General features: G+C 35.9%; 1 protein-coding gene across 2 annotated transcripts in view; it reads right to left on the reverse strand.

Annotated features, from left to right (window-relative positions):
• Nucleotides 1-18,864, reverse strand: part of CCDC93 (CCC complex scaffolding subunit CCDC93) — a 40,900-nt gene that overhangs the window by 11,932 nt on the left and 10,104 nt on the right. For both annotated transcript variants that reach the window (XM_083840610.1, XM_083840609.1), the window contains exons 6-16: nucleotides 18,133-18,189; nucleotides 15,010-15,110; nucleotides 14,127-14,166; nucleotides 12,829-12,921; nucleotides 12,308-12,358; nucleotides 11,949-12,035; nucleotides 6,314-6,430; nucleotides 3,990-4,052; nucleotides 3,009-3,082; nucleotides 2,288-2,369; nucleotides 910-981 (exon numbers count right to left, since the gene is read on the reverse strand). In XM_083840610.1, coding sequence (XP_083696736.1) covers nucleotides 910-981; nucleotides 2,288-2,369; nucleotides 3,009-3,082; nucleotides 3,990-4,052; nucleotides 6,314-6,430; nucleotides 11,949-12,035; nucleotides 12,308-12,358; nucleotides 12,829-12,921; nucleotides 14,127-14,166; nucleotides 15,010-15,110; nucleotides 18,133-18,189 — 837 coding nt within the window. The remainder of the gene's footprint in view (nucleotides 1-909; nucleotides 982-2,287; nucleotides 2,370-3,008; nucleotides 3,083-3,989; nucleotides 4,053-6,313; nucleotides 6,431-11,948; nucleotides 12,036-12,307; nucleotides 12,359-12,828; nucleotides 12,922-14,126; nucleotides 14,167-15,009; nucleotides 15,111-18,132; nucleotides 18,190-18,864) is intronic.

Genomic DNA, 18,864 nt, shown 5'->3' on the forward strand with positions numbered 1-18,864 from the left:
GTGTGTTTTGATAATTTTAATACTGATATTTTAGTTTTTAAGATTTGTTGATAGTGTTTCCCCACTGCTTTGCTACAGTCACACAAAATGAAGACACCTATCAAAAGATTCTTTGCACTTGTCCAAATGTTTATACTTTGATTCATTGGCAGGGTTAAGGATAAACAAGCCCCAGGACAGAACATAAACCCTCTGAGATGTGTGTCCTACATTTTCTGGATTGCAGTTTTAAAGATTCTTTTTTTTCCTTCTTTAGAAACTTACAACTGAGGTTTATGTTTTCATTTTTACACACTGTGTTCAGAAGGACAGCAGCATCATGGAACTTGTAATCTACCTCATTTTAGACACACAAATACACCAAACGTTTACTCACTGAAAATACAAGCGAGTGAAACTCTTCGTTTTCTGTTCATTTGTTATTCACTGCCTTCGGTCTGGATGCCCTTGCACTAAAACCTAGCTTCAGACAGCTGCTCACTGCATACAATGCACTGAGCCACTAAAAACCTGTGCCTCCAGCCCTCAAATAAATCCACTTTTAAGGAAAAAAAAGACAACCAAAACAAACATGCTTTCTGAGGAAGACTTGTTTTTGTCAAATATATGCACAACTCTTAACATGTTGAGATTCTTCCCTGCTGCTACAAAGATGAAATGAAAGGGGATGAAAGCATCTATGAGTTAGCCCCATGGGTTCTAGCAAAAAGAATAAAGAATACTACAGTGATTTTCAGTCTACTGCACTTCTCTGTTTATTAGCCACACTGGCTTTACCAGTGATAGAAAATAGAATTTTTCAGAGATTGCAACAGATTTTCTTACCAGAATGTGCCAAAGTCAGAAGGACCTAAACCAGCATTTTAAAACACAAACTGAAAATAAACCATTAACACATTTGATGTTTACCTCTTCCTCCCCACTTTCCGCTGCCTCAGCTTTCAGATTCTCAATATTTTGTTGAAGACGCTCCATTTCTTCCTACAAAATAAAAAAAAAAAGAGAGGAACTTATGTTGCTTTTAATTGAGACCTCTCCTAAAAGGGGATGGCAGGAGGCTTGATGCCATAGACCTGTAACAAAAATTTGGCACTGACAACATATTTTATTTTAGAATTTGTAAGATTAAACAGCATTCCTTGCCCAGGGGTAAGGCACCCATTATTACTCATTGCATAAAATTGAATGCCTGCTTTTATCAAACAAAAGAACAGATTTATTTCTGACTTACAAATATACTAGAGCCAGCTGAAACAACTAATGAGTGACATAGAAAATGAGAAACTAAGGAAGTAAAGAAATATTACAATAGCAATAGCATGACACAGAACCACAACACGTGGTAATCACACTAATGAATGAACAAAGTTAGTTGTAAGGTCGTTTCCATCAGGATCCTTTACAGCTTTCCAAAACGGTATGTTTGGGGAAAATGAGGTTTCTATACTCAGTATCTGCCACAGGCAGTGTGTCTTTTTACTTTTTTTCATTCCATTAAATTTGATCTAACACTGTTTAAACAGAAGAGAAGGAAACAATTCTCTCTGATCATATTTCTAAGCAGCCCATAAACACAGCAGTAAACATGGCAGCAAAACACTGTAATTAAGCAGTAAAACTGAAACTCTACTCTGAAAACTGTAATAGATTTATCTCAATCTCTGTCTCTTCCGGTGGTTTGCTCCAAAGCTAGGGACTTTCAAGACGCCTTCCTCTTGTGCACTGTGCTTCTCAGGTCACTGCTCGTCCAAGACGACAGAACGTGTTTCAGGCTGTGAATAGCACAGATGGTATCTAGTACAGCCTGATCTCAAACTTAGATTTATTGTAATATTATTATCTATTTGTAATCCCTGTTGCCACATCTCCAGATGTGGCAGAACAGGGAAGGGAACAGGAAGAGCCACAGTACAGGGCTGATCTGGCGTTTTATCTAGAAACTGCCTTTTAACAAAGACCCCTGGCAAAACAAAACATTGAAGGCCACACTACTTCAGATGCCCTGCCTGCCTTCCTTGTAGCTCCCTGCCTCATAGCAGGGAGCGAGTCCTTCTGGTTAGTTCAGTTCCAACCTTCTTGGTTGACAGCCTCGTTGTAGATATGATACACTGCAGAATTGGGCAACTGTCCATAATTCTGCAAAAAATCAAACTAGTGGCAGTATTTAATATGAACCTGTAAAAAGCAGTAAATGGCAGGGAGGGGAAGAAAGGACAAAGCAGGAAGAAGTATAAGCATACATTTAAAGCTTGGTAAAGAAGCATTATATAAAAAAATCAAAACTTACCCTACAATGTGCTTTGAATTCTTGCTCCTGACTTTTGAGGTTCTCATTCATGGCCACCAGTGCTCGCAGATTCTGTAATATGCTAAATTTGAAGATCCAGCAAACTGCATTAGTTTTTTAGTTTTTAAATTAAACAGATTGAGAACTAAAAGATACAGGAATAAGCTTAGTTCTATACACTTTTCCAATAAAATCCATGTAAATTATAAATCCAAATATTACTATGACTTGTTAGTGTTAGGTCAGAGGTTGGACTGGGTGATCTTGAAGGTCTCTTCCAACCTAGACGATTCTGTGATTCTGTGATATGGTCAAAATAAAACATGGTGTTACCCTAAATATTTTGATGATTTTGCAATGCTCTCGCCTCATTGTTGTGGAAGTTTTGAAAGAGTACCATAATTTATGCAAGATGAAGACTTCAAATATAAAGAAAATAAGAACAGGAAGGCCTCATATACATTTCAATTGTGTATAGTATTCTTTTGCTTGTATTATATTTAAGCATCCACGTTTATTTTCAGCTACGTATTGACACTTTTCACTCAGACTTAATAATAAGACAATCTTTTGCTGTTTTTGGAAGGAAGCCGGAAAATGTACTTGTTTAAATTCTAATTATTTGTTTAGGCTGAAAAAAGCTAGAAATATTCAATTACTTGGTTTTAAAACCATCATTTTTCAGAACTTCAAATGCCACAAAAGAAGGAAAAACACTTACCTAGAATCTGCTTGGGATTCTATAGTTTCTAAAGCCGCCAATTCCTTGTCCAGCTTTTCACTATAACTCTTGACCTAAGGGTTATAAATAATAATTCTGTAAGATACACTTTTAAAATAAAAAACATGATTGTCCCCTACATTGTGCCAAGTGACTTCAATATGCTCATCTTAACTATTCTATATTCCGTTGGAGCATGGGGTAAGGCAGTAACCATGCCATCCAGCAACCCATGAGTACAACCAAAATGCTGGTAATACAAGGCACAGAACATAAAGATCTAAGCGCTGAATTTGAGCAGGACTGCAGGGACTTATGAAGAACAAAATCCAGTCATAATGACATTTCACAACTGGAAGAGGGTTCCACAGTTGACATACGAGATCAGACAGTAAAATCAGATACAACTTTCTCTTTCAGACCATAATGTTTAGTTCAATCCCTTTACTATGTCTGTAATCCTTCCCACTGAAAGAAAAAAGACAACCAACCAACCAAAAAAATCCTATTATTCACGATATTTCGGATCTAGAGTTATGTAGAAGCATCGTCATAAAAAAAAGCAGAGCAACAATCTAAGAATTAAAAGCAATAAAATGTCAAAAAGCAGTCTTCACATGCAGAAATAACTAAATCCAAAAATAACTCCATGAAGTAATCCAATAGATTAACATTACACTTCACGCAATCATTTTTACTGACTCATACACTCTGTTGCCACTATAAACATTATTTTCTTTTCGTAGTAAAGCCACTTCCTCCCATTCTAGAGTGTGTGAGTTTTTCTTTTGGACCAGAAAAGCTACTGGGCGATAAGACAAAAAAATCATAACCCTATTCACAACCTCAAAACTTTCTTAACATAGAAAAGTTGTCAGTCATCTTCAGCATTTAATACATCCCTCTACACATAACGTCTCAAAAGAATTATCTCAAAAATGATCCAGCTAGAATCAGCGCCCAGACAAACAAAGAGATTACCTCGGTTAATGTCTTTTTTGCTTCAGTACATTTTGTCTGCAGATCAGCACATTTAGCTTGCAACTATTACAAAGAGAAAGAAGAGAGTTAAATTCTATGTTCACGCTAATTACACCTGTAATGGAGAACAGCAATATTTGAGATGCTAATAATGGTTGTCTGTTAAATGATAGGCAAGCCATCACAAACAGGGGCTTTTCTCATCAGGTGAGTATATCTTATTGCAAGAACTCTGAACATTTAATTAATAGCAGCAAATACTTTCCACCTGACCTTCCTGATATATATTATTACCAAAATGCCACTGGCTCTTTCACTTGTCAAATAGTTTAGAGGTTAATTTTACATAAATATCCCTCCCGAAAGTCCATATATTTTAAGGTAACACTGCAAATATTAACAATAAAAACAGGACGGGGGTTAGAGAAGAGAAGCACTGCAAGTAAAGAAATGCACATTTCACTTTCTGATCCTCTTCTTTTCCTCTTTTCCTGATGGCTGAGTTTGCCATTCACCACACGGAGCTGTGACTCACTCTAATCATCCCTCTCCACAGACAAATTTATAAGACTTTTTGCATTAGTATTTCTGTATTTTTCACAAATAAATCACCAACAGACTGAATTCTAACTAGCTAAAAAAGAAAGTAATTTAAACCTGAAGTCCACATCTCATGAAAATAGACAAAGATTAAAGAACCACTTGATATGAGAACTCTTGCCAGAAATTACTTAATACTGGCAGTACTGAAGACAGAATTTCACAAATACCTTTTAAAAGGAGGTCTTGACTGTCACTGATTTTAACTTCTTCTATCTCACCCCACTGCAAAAGCCAATTACAACTGCTAAGCTCATATACCAGCCTCTCCTACTGTTCAACTAGGCAAAAAAAAATAATAAAAAAAAAATCAAACAAACAGCATGGCTGGAGGTCAGTGTGCTAGTGCAATATCAAAATTTGTTTTTTAAACCTGAGCTAGCTGTTGCAGTTCTCCAATGCTACAATGTGAACATACCTAGGTGATCCTTCCCCAAATTCACCTTGAGCTAATTGTCTCCAAGAACACGAACAGCTCTCACAGTGCAAGGGCAAAGGACAAGAGCTGTGGTGCGCTGTTCCAGTATCCTACATTCAAACTGAGCATTCCTCAAGTACGTCTGCTGTCTGCAGAAAAACTGCAGATGGATGTGGGCTGATGGACACAAGCCAACATCCACTCCAAATCTCTAGAACTGTACTGGAATATCCTTAAACCCAAGTGAACATGCCCTTTTATCACAGGGCAGTACCGAACTGTTGCCAGTCATGACAGCACAGCTTTCAATTTGGAACAGGTCTGCAACCGGCAAGCTCAAAGTGCTTGTATCTGCCTCCACTCTAAGGTAATGATTTAGGGTACAGTGAATATCCTTCTACTTTCCCCACTTCTGAAATGCCTTAAGATCACACTCTGTAATTTATGTTCCTATTTCAGTGAGGAAAAAAAAGAAACAAACAGAAAAATAAACCTATATAGACCTATAATGGAATTAAGCTAGAATTTAACTGTTCATAAGGCCATGTTATAGTTTTGAAAGGTTGACACTTCAGCGTGCATTTAAGTATTAAAATACTGACAATACCTAGCATTAAGTCATCATTTTGACCAGGTACCAAAGTTGTATTTGAAATAGACATGGAAAATTCATATTACTGTGTTGAAATAATACAAATTCAAGTAAAAAACCCGTAATAAATTTCAGTATATCGCAATAAATATAGCATAATACTTTCTAACCTGTCACTCTAGAATGAAGAGGAATTGTGACAAACATCACCTACGTTCAACTTATAGTGCAAATAATAATTTTAGTGCTATTTACTATTAAAAAAATACTGGTTTTGACAGATGGGGCATACAGAGTGAAAAACCCATCAGCCTAAAGAAGCATGAAACATATTTAAGAGCAGTTTCCTAACTTGTTTCTTCAGTGGACTGTTTTCAGTTTCAACATCATAGCTATCAAGTCAAATGCAGAAAAAACACACAGAGCATCTCCAAAAGAGGTGTACAAAACAATACAAAACCCAAACAAAACTAAAAACTTCTTTTGATCAACTAGCCCCTCTCCCTCACAGGGTTATTCATTTTTTTAATATGAAACCAGGCACATTGTCTTAGTAATAAATGTGCAAGCAAGATGTTCAGAGATGCTGAAATGGATGTTGAACATGACAAATTGCTGGTAGAGAAGACAGCTTGCAAATCTTTTCTGGGTGGCATAAACTTGGTGATCAACCACATTTATCAATGTTTTCTTTGTTACACACATAATACTTACCTCTTCCAGGAGTTTGGTTTTCTGCAAGATCTGCTTATTCAGAGATGCTACCTTCCTTCTGTGCTGTTGGGCAGCTCCAAGCCTTTCAGGACGCTCCTCAGCAGAAAGCTCAGACTGCTAAAATAAAGAGTAGTAAAGCCTGTTGAAACTCAAACCATTACTTTTTACTTCTACAGTAGCTAAGGAAACGCCAAACTGGGACACACTTGTGATATTTCCTTATCAAGGGCTGTGTCCCACTACCCAACAGAAAGAACGACTCACCAATCTGTCTTGCATCAAGATAAGAAATGAGCCAAACAAATAAATTATATCCCAGAAGTATCAGTAAGGTAAGATAGTCAAGTGCCATGAGACTCATTGAAAATACTACAGCATACCACGTCAAATTAATTGTTTTGTCAGCAATACAGTTAAACCTAGTAGGGTTCTTAAAAAAAGAAAGAAAGCAGCCTAGCAGCCTACCCCCCCCCCCTTTAAACTGAAGCAATCTTATTGCTTAAGTAATATTTACTGAACTTCTTCAATTGGAGATATCAATGTCATACCTCAACACGTAAATCCATAACTCTTAAAAGCCTTAAACATTTGTGTCTTTAGATTCTGAAATACTGGTTTACATGCAGTATGCTGATTGACATAATTGCAACGTGGTAATTACATTTACCTCTCTACGCTTTTATTTTTATGTGTTTCTGTGCAATGGCCACTAGTCTTTAAAAGTGCTTGCATTGCCAAGAAAGTGTCTCACAAATACATAATTAAGACAACAATCTGGATCCACTCTCCTGTTCTCTCTGAATTTTGAAGGGAAAGCTGCCAGAAACATACTTTACCATGAATAACATCTGTAATAGAAATTGTGTATTTGCAGTAGATTAAAGAGCAATTAATATATTATTAATATAGTAAAATAGTTATTATTAATAATATATTAATCCATATGAACTTGTGCTGAAGATCTCAAAGCTTTCATGACAGCTTGTTGACAACAGTGCACAGTAAAAGTCAATACATCAAACACGAACTGCAGCAGAGAGACTAAATACTGGTGCCTCGTGTGGAGGCTTCAAGACATAGCATCAAAGCTTCTATTACAAGTATAGGAAAGGCAGAGGGGTCTTCTGAAGACAAGAGAAAAAACAACAGAACACCTCATCCACAGAAGGCAATATAATACACTTGGCATAAATGTTATCTTCTTCTCAACTTGAAGTGAAAAATTTACTTGTGTTATGATTGGCAGAAGACAAACTAAAATCTCCTTTGATGCCCGTCTTGGAGCAGGCCAATCATGAAGAAAGGGTAAGTCCTTAACTTGGCAGAGTAGACACCAACACTGCACCCTTCTCAGCTAGTGCCTACTAGGCAGGAATGACGTAAAACATTGCAAGATTAAATACTGACATTAAAAACACCTACTGCTGAAGGAAGTGATCTACTTCACTTTCCTTAATACTCCTCCACACTCCTCAGTTACAACACTAAAAGTGAACCACAACATGTATCTTACACGTTTTGCTAATACAGTTAGTATTGCTTTTCCTGTTGGTTTCCATGTTAGTCTTCAAGTGGCTTCAGACAACAGAAAAAAACATTCTACTTCATTATTGATTTTTTTTTTTTTTTTTACTTTTTTGATTGTAGACACCACTATTTTTTCTGTGACAGTGCAAAGTTCTATATAACAAATTTAATTTTACTGTAAAAGGTAAACTAGCTTGCTTAATTTCTTGCATAAAGATCTGTAGTAGTCTATGAAGTATCAGGGGCTTCACAGATCACAAGCTAAAAACTGGCACTCTGTAGTGGCAAATGATATTCTAAACCTGCACTGAACCCTATAAATTTACTACTTCTCCTTTTTGAAATGTGCACACAATGAAGGAAGCAGAATGCCTATCATAACATTAGCTTATGCTAAATTGCTTTTCTGTAGCAAAATGCTTTTCAGTACAGAAACTGACAAATGCTAGACTTGCTTCCATGACAGAGTTTTAACATGTCCATTTATTTTGGAAAGGTGTGTAGAAGTACTGGATCTGATGGGATGTTCAAAAAACAATTGTTCTTTTTATCTCTTTTTAAAAAAAATCTGTAGGGCATATTATAATTATTTCATAGTCATAATCTTCTAATCTTTTGTTTCAGGCTGATAACGTTCAATCTATTCAAGTATTTCTAACTTCTTGCATTTCGGTGTAGGCCTTATAAAACAAAACTAATATATAAGAATATAAAAAGACAAAACATTTTATATTTTTGTTAATAAATCCCAAAGAACAGCCAAACCCTAAAGCTCCCTTTCTTTTAGGAAGCACTGTCAAAACAGTTTTTGCTGTCTCTGCAAACTTCTACTTCTTCAGGCAATTCACATTCTTATTGTCCTAACATTTTTTTTTTCCTCTTGAATACGTGAGAAACAAAGAGTGCCCAGTTCCTCATCAAATTCTACCTCTGTTCTTGCCCTGTGCTCCATGCTCTTGAAAAAATATGGCAATCAACCCTGGTTTGATCTTTAAAACTCAAAAGAGCATGTGTTACTGATGCAATTTATCGGTTACTATGGGAGCTACATTCGCAATGCGCCCATAATGTTCCTACAGTAGTGTCAAGATTCTCCTTCCTTTTCTTTTCTTCTCCTTCCTTCGCTTTTAAAATGACATCATTAAAACATGCCTGCTTTAAGTACATTGTTAAAAGTATTTTCTGCCTCATATGTAACCTCTTGGGAACATAAAAGAAAAATGTGTTTCCACACCACCATTCTTGATGATTTATTAAGAAAAGGCCATGCCTCAAGAAGTGGGCTGCTAAGCTTGCTTTTTGAAACCGGGAAATAACCACCACATACAGAGGTTTCTGCAGAAAAACCTTTCTGGTATGAAAATTAAAAAGGATTTGCTCTGCAGCAACACTACAGCATTGCAGTTACTGCGGAACTGATTTGCAACTAGGGGAGAAAACAAAACTTTCAGCACAGAAGGAAGAAAGCACACCTTATAGAAACTACTTTGCTTTTGACATTGTTTGTTGTTACCTGGCCTCTTACTAGACTGTCCCAGTAGCTGACATTACTTAAGAAAGCATTAGTGTCTCTGCCTGTTCAAGATTATCAATTTGCTGCTGTATCTCAAAAGAATTGCAATTGCATGTGACAAAAAGGACTGAACAGATACATCCTCCAACTTTTCAGTCAACGTGTGGTATCCCCACCCACTGGCAGGTAGGTATAGGTTCACTTTTGCACTCCTCCCAGGTTCCTTCCAACTGCCCCCAAAAGAATTAGTGAATTAAAATAAACAAGTCAAATATTATTCAGAAACTCACTTTGCAAGACAAAATTTTGTATGTTAAAACTCAATATTAATTACGTTATTTTATATTCATCAGTATTGCTAATCTATTTGCAGCTCATAAACTGCCAGCCAAAATAAATGGCTAGTAATAATGACTGTCACAGCCTGCTTCTTAAAGGAAAAAAATATTGAGTCTCTGTATGAAGATATAAATGTTGTAGCAGTAAACTTTATCTCTTCACTTTCAACCACCTCCTATCACTAAATACACTTCAGAGGAGACTGAACTCCACCATAGTTGCCTCAATTTGAAACTGTCTGAAGCCCATTGGGAAAACAAAAGCAATCTTCAACTCTTTTAACAGTTCAAATCTGTTTTCAGTCAAGTTCCACTTAAATCCTTAGCAGTCATTCCAATGTAATTTGCCATCATTTTTCCTTGACACGTTCCTGAGTCTCAGGAACCCACATTAAAAATCACAGAATCTCACCCTACCTTCCAGGGTTTCTGCAAACCAAGAAATTAATAAATAGCACATTTAGTATCTTCCTTGAACAATTAACTTTAACCACACTAAATGGTTGAAATGCTTATCTTATGCTACACCAACCCAATGTGTAGGGTGTGTAGTAATGTCAAATACAAATCTAAAAGTCCAGAAATATTCCAAGTCAACTCTTCATGATATGAGAGCAATTTGCAAACACCATTTAAAACACTTCTGAAAAAGTTTCTTCTTCAAGCATTTTGAAAGGTGTAGTTTTCAGACAGCATTTCTCTAGTTATAGTCATCTCATTTTAGCAAGCAACAAGCTCTTCATCCAATTCTACTCCTAGCAAAACCTTCTGTTATGTGTGGGGATTCTTCCTCTGAGAATTTGCAAGTATCCTTCTAGCACAGTAAAAATCCAAGCTACTTTGAATGACTGTCCTTAAAAAGCTGGTGATGGATAGGCAAATAAAAACCATGTTAACAATTTTCTGCCAAGACGTTCTTTTTTTAGAAAACGAGGAACAACACTAGAAGCTTTCCTTACAATTAACCAAGCAAGTTAACAGAGCAGCAGAAAGGATGGGAAATGCAGAAAACTACACATTGATCTTCAGCAAAAACACCATCTTGTAAGCACAGTCCTTGCATATGGCAAAATCAGATCTAGAATTTTGTTTGCCAGCTTTCTGCACTGAAAATGGGCCTGTGAAACCTATTAAGATTCTGATTGACAAATAAGAACCACCTTTCTCTTCAGACTAGGAATACTTAGAAGGGGTTAAAACTATTAGAACCATATCCAAACATTGTTGATGCTTTAATAAGCTGTTTGATAACATCTTTAATTCTCTTTTCCTGGTGTATGCATACACACATACACAACATTTCTTTTCCATCATATCCAGTAGATCTGAAAAGCGATATATTTTTGGTTTGACTTGAATCAGTTCTTACTTCCCAGAGTATTAATCATTGTTCTACTGTAATAGTCAAGGTCTTGCTGCCTTCTCTCAGAACAGAAGAAATGTAACATTGAAATATGACCCCTGGGCTTCTGTTCTTCCAATCCTTTATAATAAAGAAAGGCCAAGAATTTGCTATAGACTCTGTTGAGTTATAGGGTTTATCTCCCAAATGGGAAAGCTCCATACCTCATAAGTGTCAACAAAAAGGAAGAAATATGAGAAGACTATTGGACAAATAAGAGTGACCTATAACTCATAACTGGCAGTGATGTATTATATGTATTAATTGCTCTAAGAGCCAGAATTCTTCCTCACATTACTGTAAAGAAAACAATCACTGCTGAACACAATGAATGGAGCTAATATACACGGTTAATCGCCTTGACTTATAAGAGCAAAGATTTGTTTTTTGTTAATACCAGATTCAGAATGAGAGACCTAGTATATGACTGATGAACGGTGCCCAGTGCAAGTAAGATTCCAGTGTCTAACAATCTGAGTGGAGTAGGCATAGATTTTTCTCTGAGCAGTCCCGCAGAACCCTATTCCTGCACTTAACGTTTAACATTTTCAAATGCATTCAGGCCTCTGGTTTCAATAGGTATCAGCTCAGGCCTTTCTTTATTCATGAGCAAGTTTAAGCAGGTGCTTAACAGCCAAACTACTCATATATGCAATAACAGAATATGCACTCTCATGCCAAAAGCTTGTGCATATTTAAGTCTAATTAAAACACTTCCCTGAATCCTGACTGTGCTGTCATGCACACAATATATGGAACAGTGTTGTTTTAGGAGAATCATAGCAATTAATTTAGAAGCTTAAATAAATTAATTATCAAACACTATTTGGTAAATCATAACCACATAACACTTACCTTTTCAGCGTATTCTGACACTATTTGCTTGATCTCATCTGATTGGAGTCCAACTATCTGTCCTACCGTGCTTGCTGTCAATTTGCCCTGCAAGGGTATCAAAGTAAAAGAAATAAAAAAAACATTTGGAGTTTTTGAACTGCCTGTGCTTTTTTTATATGGCAATTTCCTCAAACTCTAATGTTAACAGGAACATAGAAAACTTTTACATTGGACAAAAATCGCCCCTATAACCACATATTAATGTACTACAGAGCCTGATGAAGTAGGAAACACTGATGATGATGAATCTGAACAGTGACCACTAAAACATAACTAACAACGATTTAAACAAAGCTGTATCAGTTTTAGATGCTTACCTCTTCTGTTGCCATTGCAGCCATTCCAGTCATCAGAGTTTTAATGCGAAGCTAGGACAAAATATGAGGTATTATACATAAAAATATCTTATTTATTTCTGCCTAGTGACAGTGGCATATGTATACAACTAACATTGCGTAACATGCATTTTAATGAACGTAACTTTCATAGACTTACTGTCCCGTTAATTCAGAGGTCAATGAAGTTACCGAATAAAGGAAAATTCTTTACAAAAGTACAGTCTAACTCACGGTATTCAGAACCCAGTATCAAGCCAAAAACTGACCTCCTAAAAATGCTCAAATTCCAAAACTGAAGTTTTTTTTTTTTTTTTGTATCGAATATCGATAAATATTTAACTCCTGTACATTGATTTCAAGTTCCATACTCTTCTGGAAAGCAACTCTCCCTTCAGCTAAGCACCTAATTTTTCCTCCCAACAGAGGAAGGAGGGGCACAGATAACTGTTGCCCTCCACCCAAGCTAGTTACATCCATGCCTACTTCAGTACATGGCACACCTCTTCAGCAGCTTGAAGGTCATCTTCATCACAAGGCTCAGCTTTTCCTGATGCTGCAAGCCCTGAAGGTACCACAATTTTTTTATCTTCAGCCTTTTAAAGAGAAATTAAGAAACTATTATATCCAGTCCATGTAATGTAAAGTACTAATACAGACATGAAGGAAAAAATGGAACATAACTGATCTGCTTTTATAAAAATATTTCAGCTACCAGAACATCCCCACACTCCATTTCATGCCATCCCTCACTGATTTCAAAAGCATTCAGAAGGTCTTTGATAGAGCATCTCTGGCTTGCTACAGACACTTCCAGGGCAAAGATCTCTTATTCCATATTCTTCTGGAAACTACCAATTCGACAAGGCAATTGTCTAAACCAAAATGTCTGCTATAGAGGGTAAAGCTGTAATTTTTGACCAAAATATATATTTTTAATAACTTAACATTTGCATGATAAACATGCAACTTAAAAAAAAAGCATAGAATTGCCTAATTTAATCACAGGAATTTATACCACTAAAATAACAAGAATTGGTGACAGACCAACTCAATTTCTAGGTCTCTCCATTGCCTCACTAATCTATTTCATATTCTAGTTCTGCCTTACTGGTGACTCAATTCACACAACAAACATGATGGCTGCAATATATAACATTTCAAAGACAGTCAAGTTGATGAACAAACAAAATGAACTCTATAAAACATTACTGCAGCCTGGCAGTTACTTTGAGGGAAAAAGAGGTATGCTGAGATTTGGAAACATCTCAATGTATAAATTGTAAATGCTAAATTTGTATGTGGAATGTTGAGATAATGAATAAGGGCAACCTTAACATGCTCAATTTACTGCTGAGTCCATGACATAATTGATGCATTTCTTCATCATCTCTGTCTATAATAAAAACTTGTACCTAAAGTAGTATCTACACTGAAATAATAACACTGCAAATACTCTGACTAAGATAGCTTATGATTCCATTGTCATCAAAAGCATAGAAAAGGATCCTACTTTTCACAAGGCACCACTATTTATTTACGGCATGGTATTACGTTTCTCTTTCACATTAAATGACCTGTATGCAATAAATGGCTGCAAAAGTTTTTACTGAGCAGTGTGATTCTTTCAAAAGAAAAGTACAACACAACACCACCACTCCCCTCCTTCAATTACCACACCATGGAACACTTAGCTAAAAGATACTCATCACTCATGTAGCAGACAGGATATGCCATTAACACACAGACACCCACCTACCCACCCACTCACTCCCAACTGGATCTATTTTTTTTTTTTTACCTGTTCTGTTTTTCCTGCTTGCCTGCTAAATCCGTATCTCCTAAAACAACAGGAAAGAATTACTGTTTCCAGCTTCCACAAATAAATTAAATTTCCATCAGTTTTTAACATAAAAATGCACTAAAAACTGGATTATTAAAAATATATATATATATGAAGCCAGGTTCAGGTTAGTTTTGGAATGTTTCAAATAAACTAAATAAGCAGGTAGTGCAGCGTATTTGCAGAATATTTTCAAACTCAATCTGCTCTTCCATTATGATCTGCAAATCTAGACTTTGCCTAAAATACTGTCATGTAAAGTTACTGGAAGGAAGAAGTGATGCTCTTTCCATTTGGAAATTAATCCTGAGCTATTAGCTCATGAACTCAGGAAAGGCCTTATGATATTCTTAGTGTAATCTCTATGGCCCAGAAAACCAGTCACTTTTTTTTTTTTTAAATGAACCTGCAACGTCTTTCTGAAGCACAGTATTCAAATCTTAAAAGATATACTCAAACTTTTCTACTTTTTTTTTGGAGGTTAAAAATTTGACATGAGTTGTATTGTTTTGTGTTGTAAAAACAGTAGTATTGCCATCATTGCATAAGCTATTTTTATGGAGCAAAGAACAAGTATGTTCAATAAACATAACCTGCTAAAGGGACAAAGTCAGAAAGTGGGTTCCCACTGTATCAGGCATTGTACACATATATAAGATGACTCTCCAGTTCCCAGGGAATTTACAGGATGAGTAAACAAAGTCTGAAACCAAACTAGAGTAAATCTGAAACAATATGATTCTCAAGTAGTATTAAAGAAACCACCACACCAATTTTTATATGGAATACTTCTAAAGAGACATAATACAAAACACTCAGGCAATCAAATGAAATCTTTCACCTGCCATATTCCAAAAGCGTAGCATGAACCTTTGATTCTTCATCTAGCAGTTCTTCAGCTCCTTTCTGACGCTTGTATTTTCTCTGGGGTTTGTAAACCTCCTGTAAGACAGTAAATGAATTCAGAGCTTGTAGAAAGAATTTATTTTTAAGTAAGTGTGGCATTGCTATCTAGACTGATATATACCACTGGTTGCTTTCCAACTCAATATATTTACTAAAATAAACATCCTTGACTTCATCATTTTTGGAAATACACAATAAAATCTTACTAAATTTATTTCTAAAGACTTTGTTACAGGATCTGTCTTTCCATGTTTAAAAAACAACTATAAACAGTTATTTAATAGTTTAAAAAAATCATGTTTATTATCTCCTTAATCGCATTGCAATTTAAAGAAGAAAAATATCTTAAGTCTGATACTAAAGTGTTTCTGTCTCACATTATCCCAATGTGATGCTATAGCTGGACAACAACCCGTCAAACAAAACAAGGATTTGTGAAAACTGTTTTGTGCTGACAGAGCTACTTTTAATTTAAAAACAAAGTGGAAACAAAAGGTCAGAGGTATTATCCTGTTAGACTGTTAACAGGGACACAACTGTTACAGCACTGTAAGTATGGCATATGAAATATGTTACTACATTGAAGTAGTAACTTTTTTCTTCCTCTTTCCATATAGATCAATTATACAGTTTAAAAGCCTCTTTACCAACAATAGAAAAAATATTCCAGCCCAAGCACGGACTAAATAAATAAATAAATAAATCAGGGGATCCTTAGCTTTCCCAAAATTAAAAATTGGAACTAAGACAACATTGACTTTAACTGGAATTAATTTTGTTTTACAACAGATTAGGGTGCAGTGAACCTGAAATGCATCTTTCCTGTTGCCAGACCAAAGATTTTTAAGTTACTCGAACTGTAGTATTCAGTACCATCCTGCTAGCAAAGGCATGGTGGGTGGAGAGGGACATTAACCAAGAACCTATGACGTCAGAGATAATTTTATGATTCCATTTGATGTCAAAACACCAGAAAAAAAGTTCACATCCCAAATCAATTAGATTGACATTTTCTCTCATCCTTTTTTCCTGAGAGGGAATTCACATCAGCTCATCACATCATCATCATCATCACCAAAGAGCCAACAGCAAAAAGGAATGGTCCGCTCCCTTTGGTTTGTTTTACATTGAAATAACTTAAAGTCCTTTGATGGCTAGGCTTAAAATGGTTAAAACAAATACATTACTAAAACAAATGCTGAAATCAATGAAAAGCTTGTGCTTTTCCTATATATGCTTAACTTCAAACTATTAACTATATTCACACAAGACAAAAGATTCAATGCAAAAAGTTGCAAAGACTGTAAAGGAAAATGAAAGATCATTTTTTGCTTGATATGATTTCTTACACAACACGAACTATGATTTTCAACAAGCAATTCTTGAACCATAACCTTTAAAAAAGATTGAAAGCTGTTTCAGCAAGACATGTAATCCCAAAGTAGAGATTTTGAACAAGTGAAAATAGTATTTCTTGACAAGTTTATCTGGACTTTGCCAGTTATTCTCTACAATTTATACCTCATTTCCAATCTGAATTTCAGTCATCTTTGTTTCTAGTTATTAAATCTTGTTACATTTTTGCCCATCACAATGAACATGCTTTTTATGATTAAGAATCTCCCATAACACGTACTTCAACACCGACAGAAAAGCAGTAGAAATCACAAAAATAATTCTAGTTTTTATGGTGGTATTGTATACTATACTTGTGCTATATAAAGAATAGACATCATACCATGAACTTTAGTCTTGGTATTAGATAACTGAGTACTTGAGCAAAACCAGAGAATCTGTTTACTAGATATTCACCTTTCAGTAGCAGTACTTCTTATCCCAGTAAGCATTACTGACATTTAATATTCCCTTTTCTAACCTTTAGACCTGGTTATGACCATAAATCTCATTGTATTGTCCCCTTGAGAAAAGGTAGGTCCTTAGACCCCAGGTCTAATAATGAATTCATACAACAGACTAATCTTTCACTCTTGCTGGTTCTCTCCTTTAGGAGAGTTGATTTCTCTTCCAATTCCAATGCACAGTGATTTAAAGGTGACCTGCAAAAGAGTCTTGAGCTTATACCCTTTCTTCCAGTTCCTATGGACAGATAGGAAAGCTTGCATGCTTTCTCCCCTTAAAATTCCCTGTGCATTTTCCTATAGACTGCACTCATGTGTTGACACCTTAAAAGATCTCATGAATTAATCTTCTGATAAGAAGATCAGGTGCCAGCAGTAGAGGCTATAATCCTGACAGAGCGCATATATTTAGTGAAAAGGTGCTTGTCTGATACCCTGAGCAATGATGAACAAATGTCAAAATTTTTTCTACCATGAAGATATACCTAAATACTAGAGACCTGTAATCCAGAGGAAAAGACAGAACACATCTTCATCAACTCTGCAGATAGATCCAAACTGGGGAGAGCAGCCAGCATGCTCAAAGCCAGGAGAGCTATTCAGAGAGATTCAGACAAGCCAGCTGAGCAGTATAAAATAGTATCAAACCAGGCTGTACCTTGTCATCCTTGACTTCCATTATCTGTCCCATTCTTGGACCCTGACTATGGAATTATTCCCCTGGCTGCAGAAGTGGACACATACACAGCTGATTCCAGGGCCACGATCTATGAATTTCAAAGTAACAGCCGTAGCATACCAGATAAGGGAACTCACTCTCTTCAGTTAACAAAGAAACACCCAATTTGGCATACCTGAACCTATTTCACCTTTGCTGTGTCATTCTCTGAGCTCTGAAAAGCAATTTTAGAAAACATGCTGGTAGACATGTAAAGAAAACCCTACCAAGAACCATGGGACTTTGGACAAGACACTTGAACAGAGCTGACATTTACTAGGTAACTGTGTGCTGCTAATAGATTGCATTCCTCCTTTTCAGACAGCTTCTCCTGAATAAACACATTAACAGGATAGAATATACTTTAAAAAACAACTTATTAGGACATAAATCTGAGCCCTAAAACCACTTCTATTCCTCAGCAAAGTGATTTCATTACTAAAATTGCTTGCTTCTTGATCATAAAAAATAATATACTTACAAAGATATCAGTAACTGTTTTGACGGCCTTCTCTTTTCTTTGCATAAATTCATCATCCTGCAAAATGTAAGAGGTGATTAAAAATACAAAAAAATGAGACTAATTCTCAACTTTTGCAACGAGTTTAGCAAATTTGTCAAATGCTTTCTAACTGAGCTGACCAATAGTTTGGTGAAACACTAGTGATTTCCTGCAACAGAAAAGTATTTGCTTCTCTCATCAGATAGGTAAGTAGGTCTTTAAAACCATATCCAGATCAGCAGTCTTTCTGTTCTTTGTTTATATAGTACCTGACAAAAATGCAATCCCAGCCCACTACTGGAACCTCCAACCATTACCACACTACAAAAAAAAAAAAAAAAAAAGCTGGGACAAGCTTAGTGTGAAAGAAAGAAGTTTCCCCTATCATTTTAGTTCCCAAGCATTAATAACAATCAAGAAAAAACAATCAAACAAAAAACAAAAAACCCACAGCACTCAAACTAATAAAACTCTGCTGTCATTCCCAACACTAGGGATATCTACCTTTAATGATATTAAAGAATTAAAACCCAGAACCAAAAGATTTGTTTCTAAGTATGGAACTTCCTCAGGATATGCACAAACAGAACTGATGGCTCTGCACTATATGCAGAGATCCAAGCTCACTCCAGCTCTCCCCCTGGCCCAAGAAAGCTCTGTATCAGTACTGCAGAACAGGAAGAGTTTCAACAGAAGAGGAAAGGATCACAT

This window comes from Anser anser (genome assembly GCF_964211835.1).
Source record: "Anser anser genome assembly, chromosome: 6".
NCBI lineage: Eukaryota > Metazoa > Chordata > Aves > Anseriformes > Anatidae > Anser > Anser anser.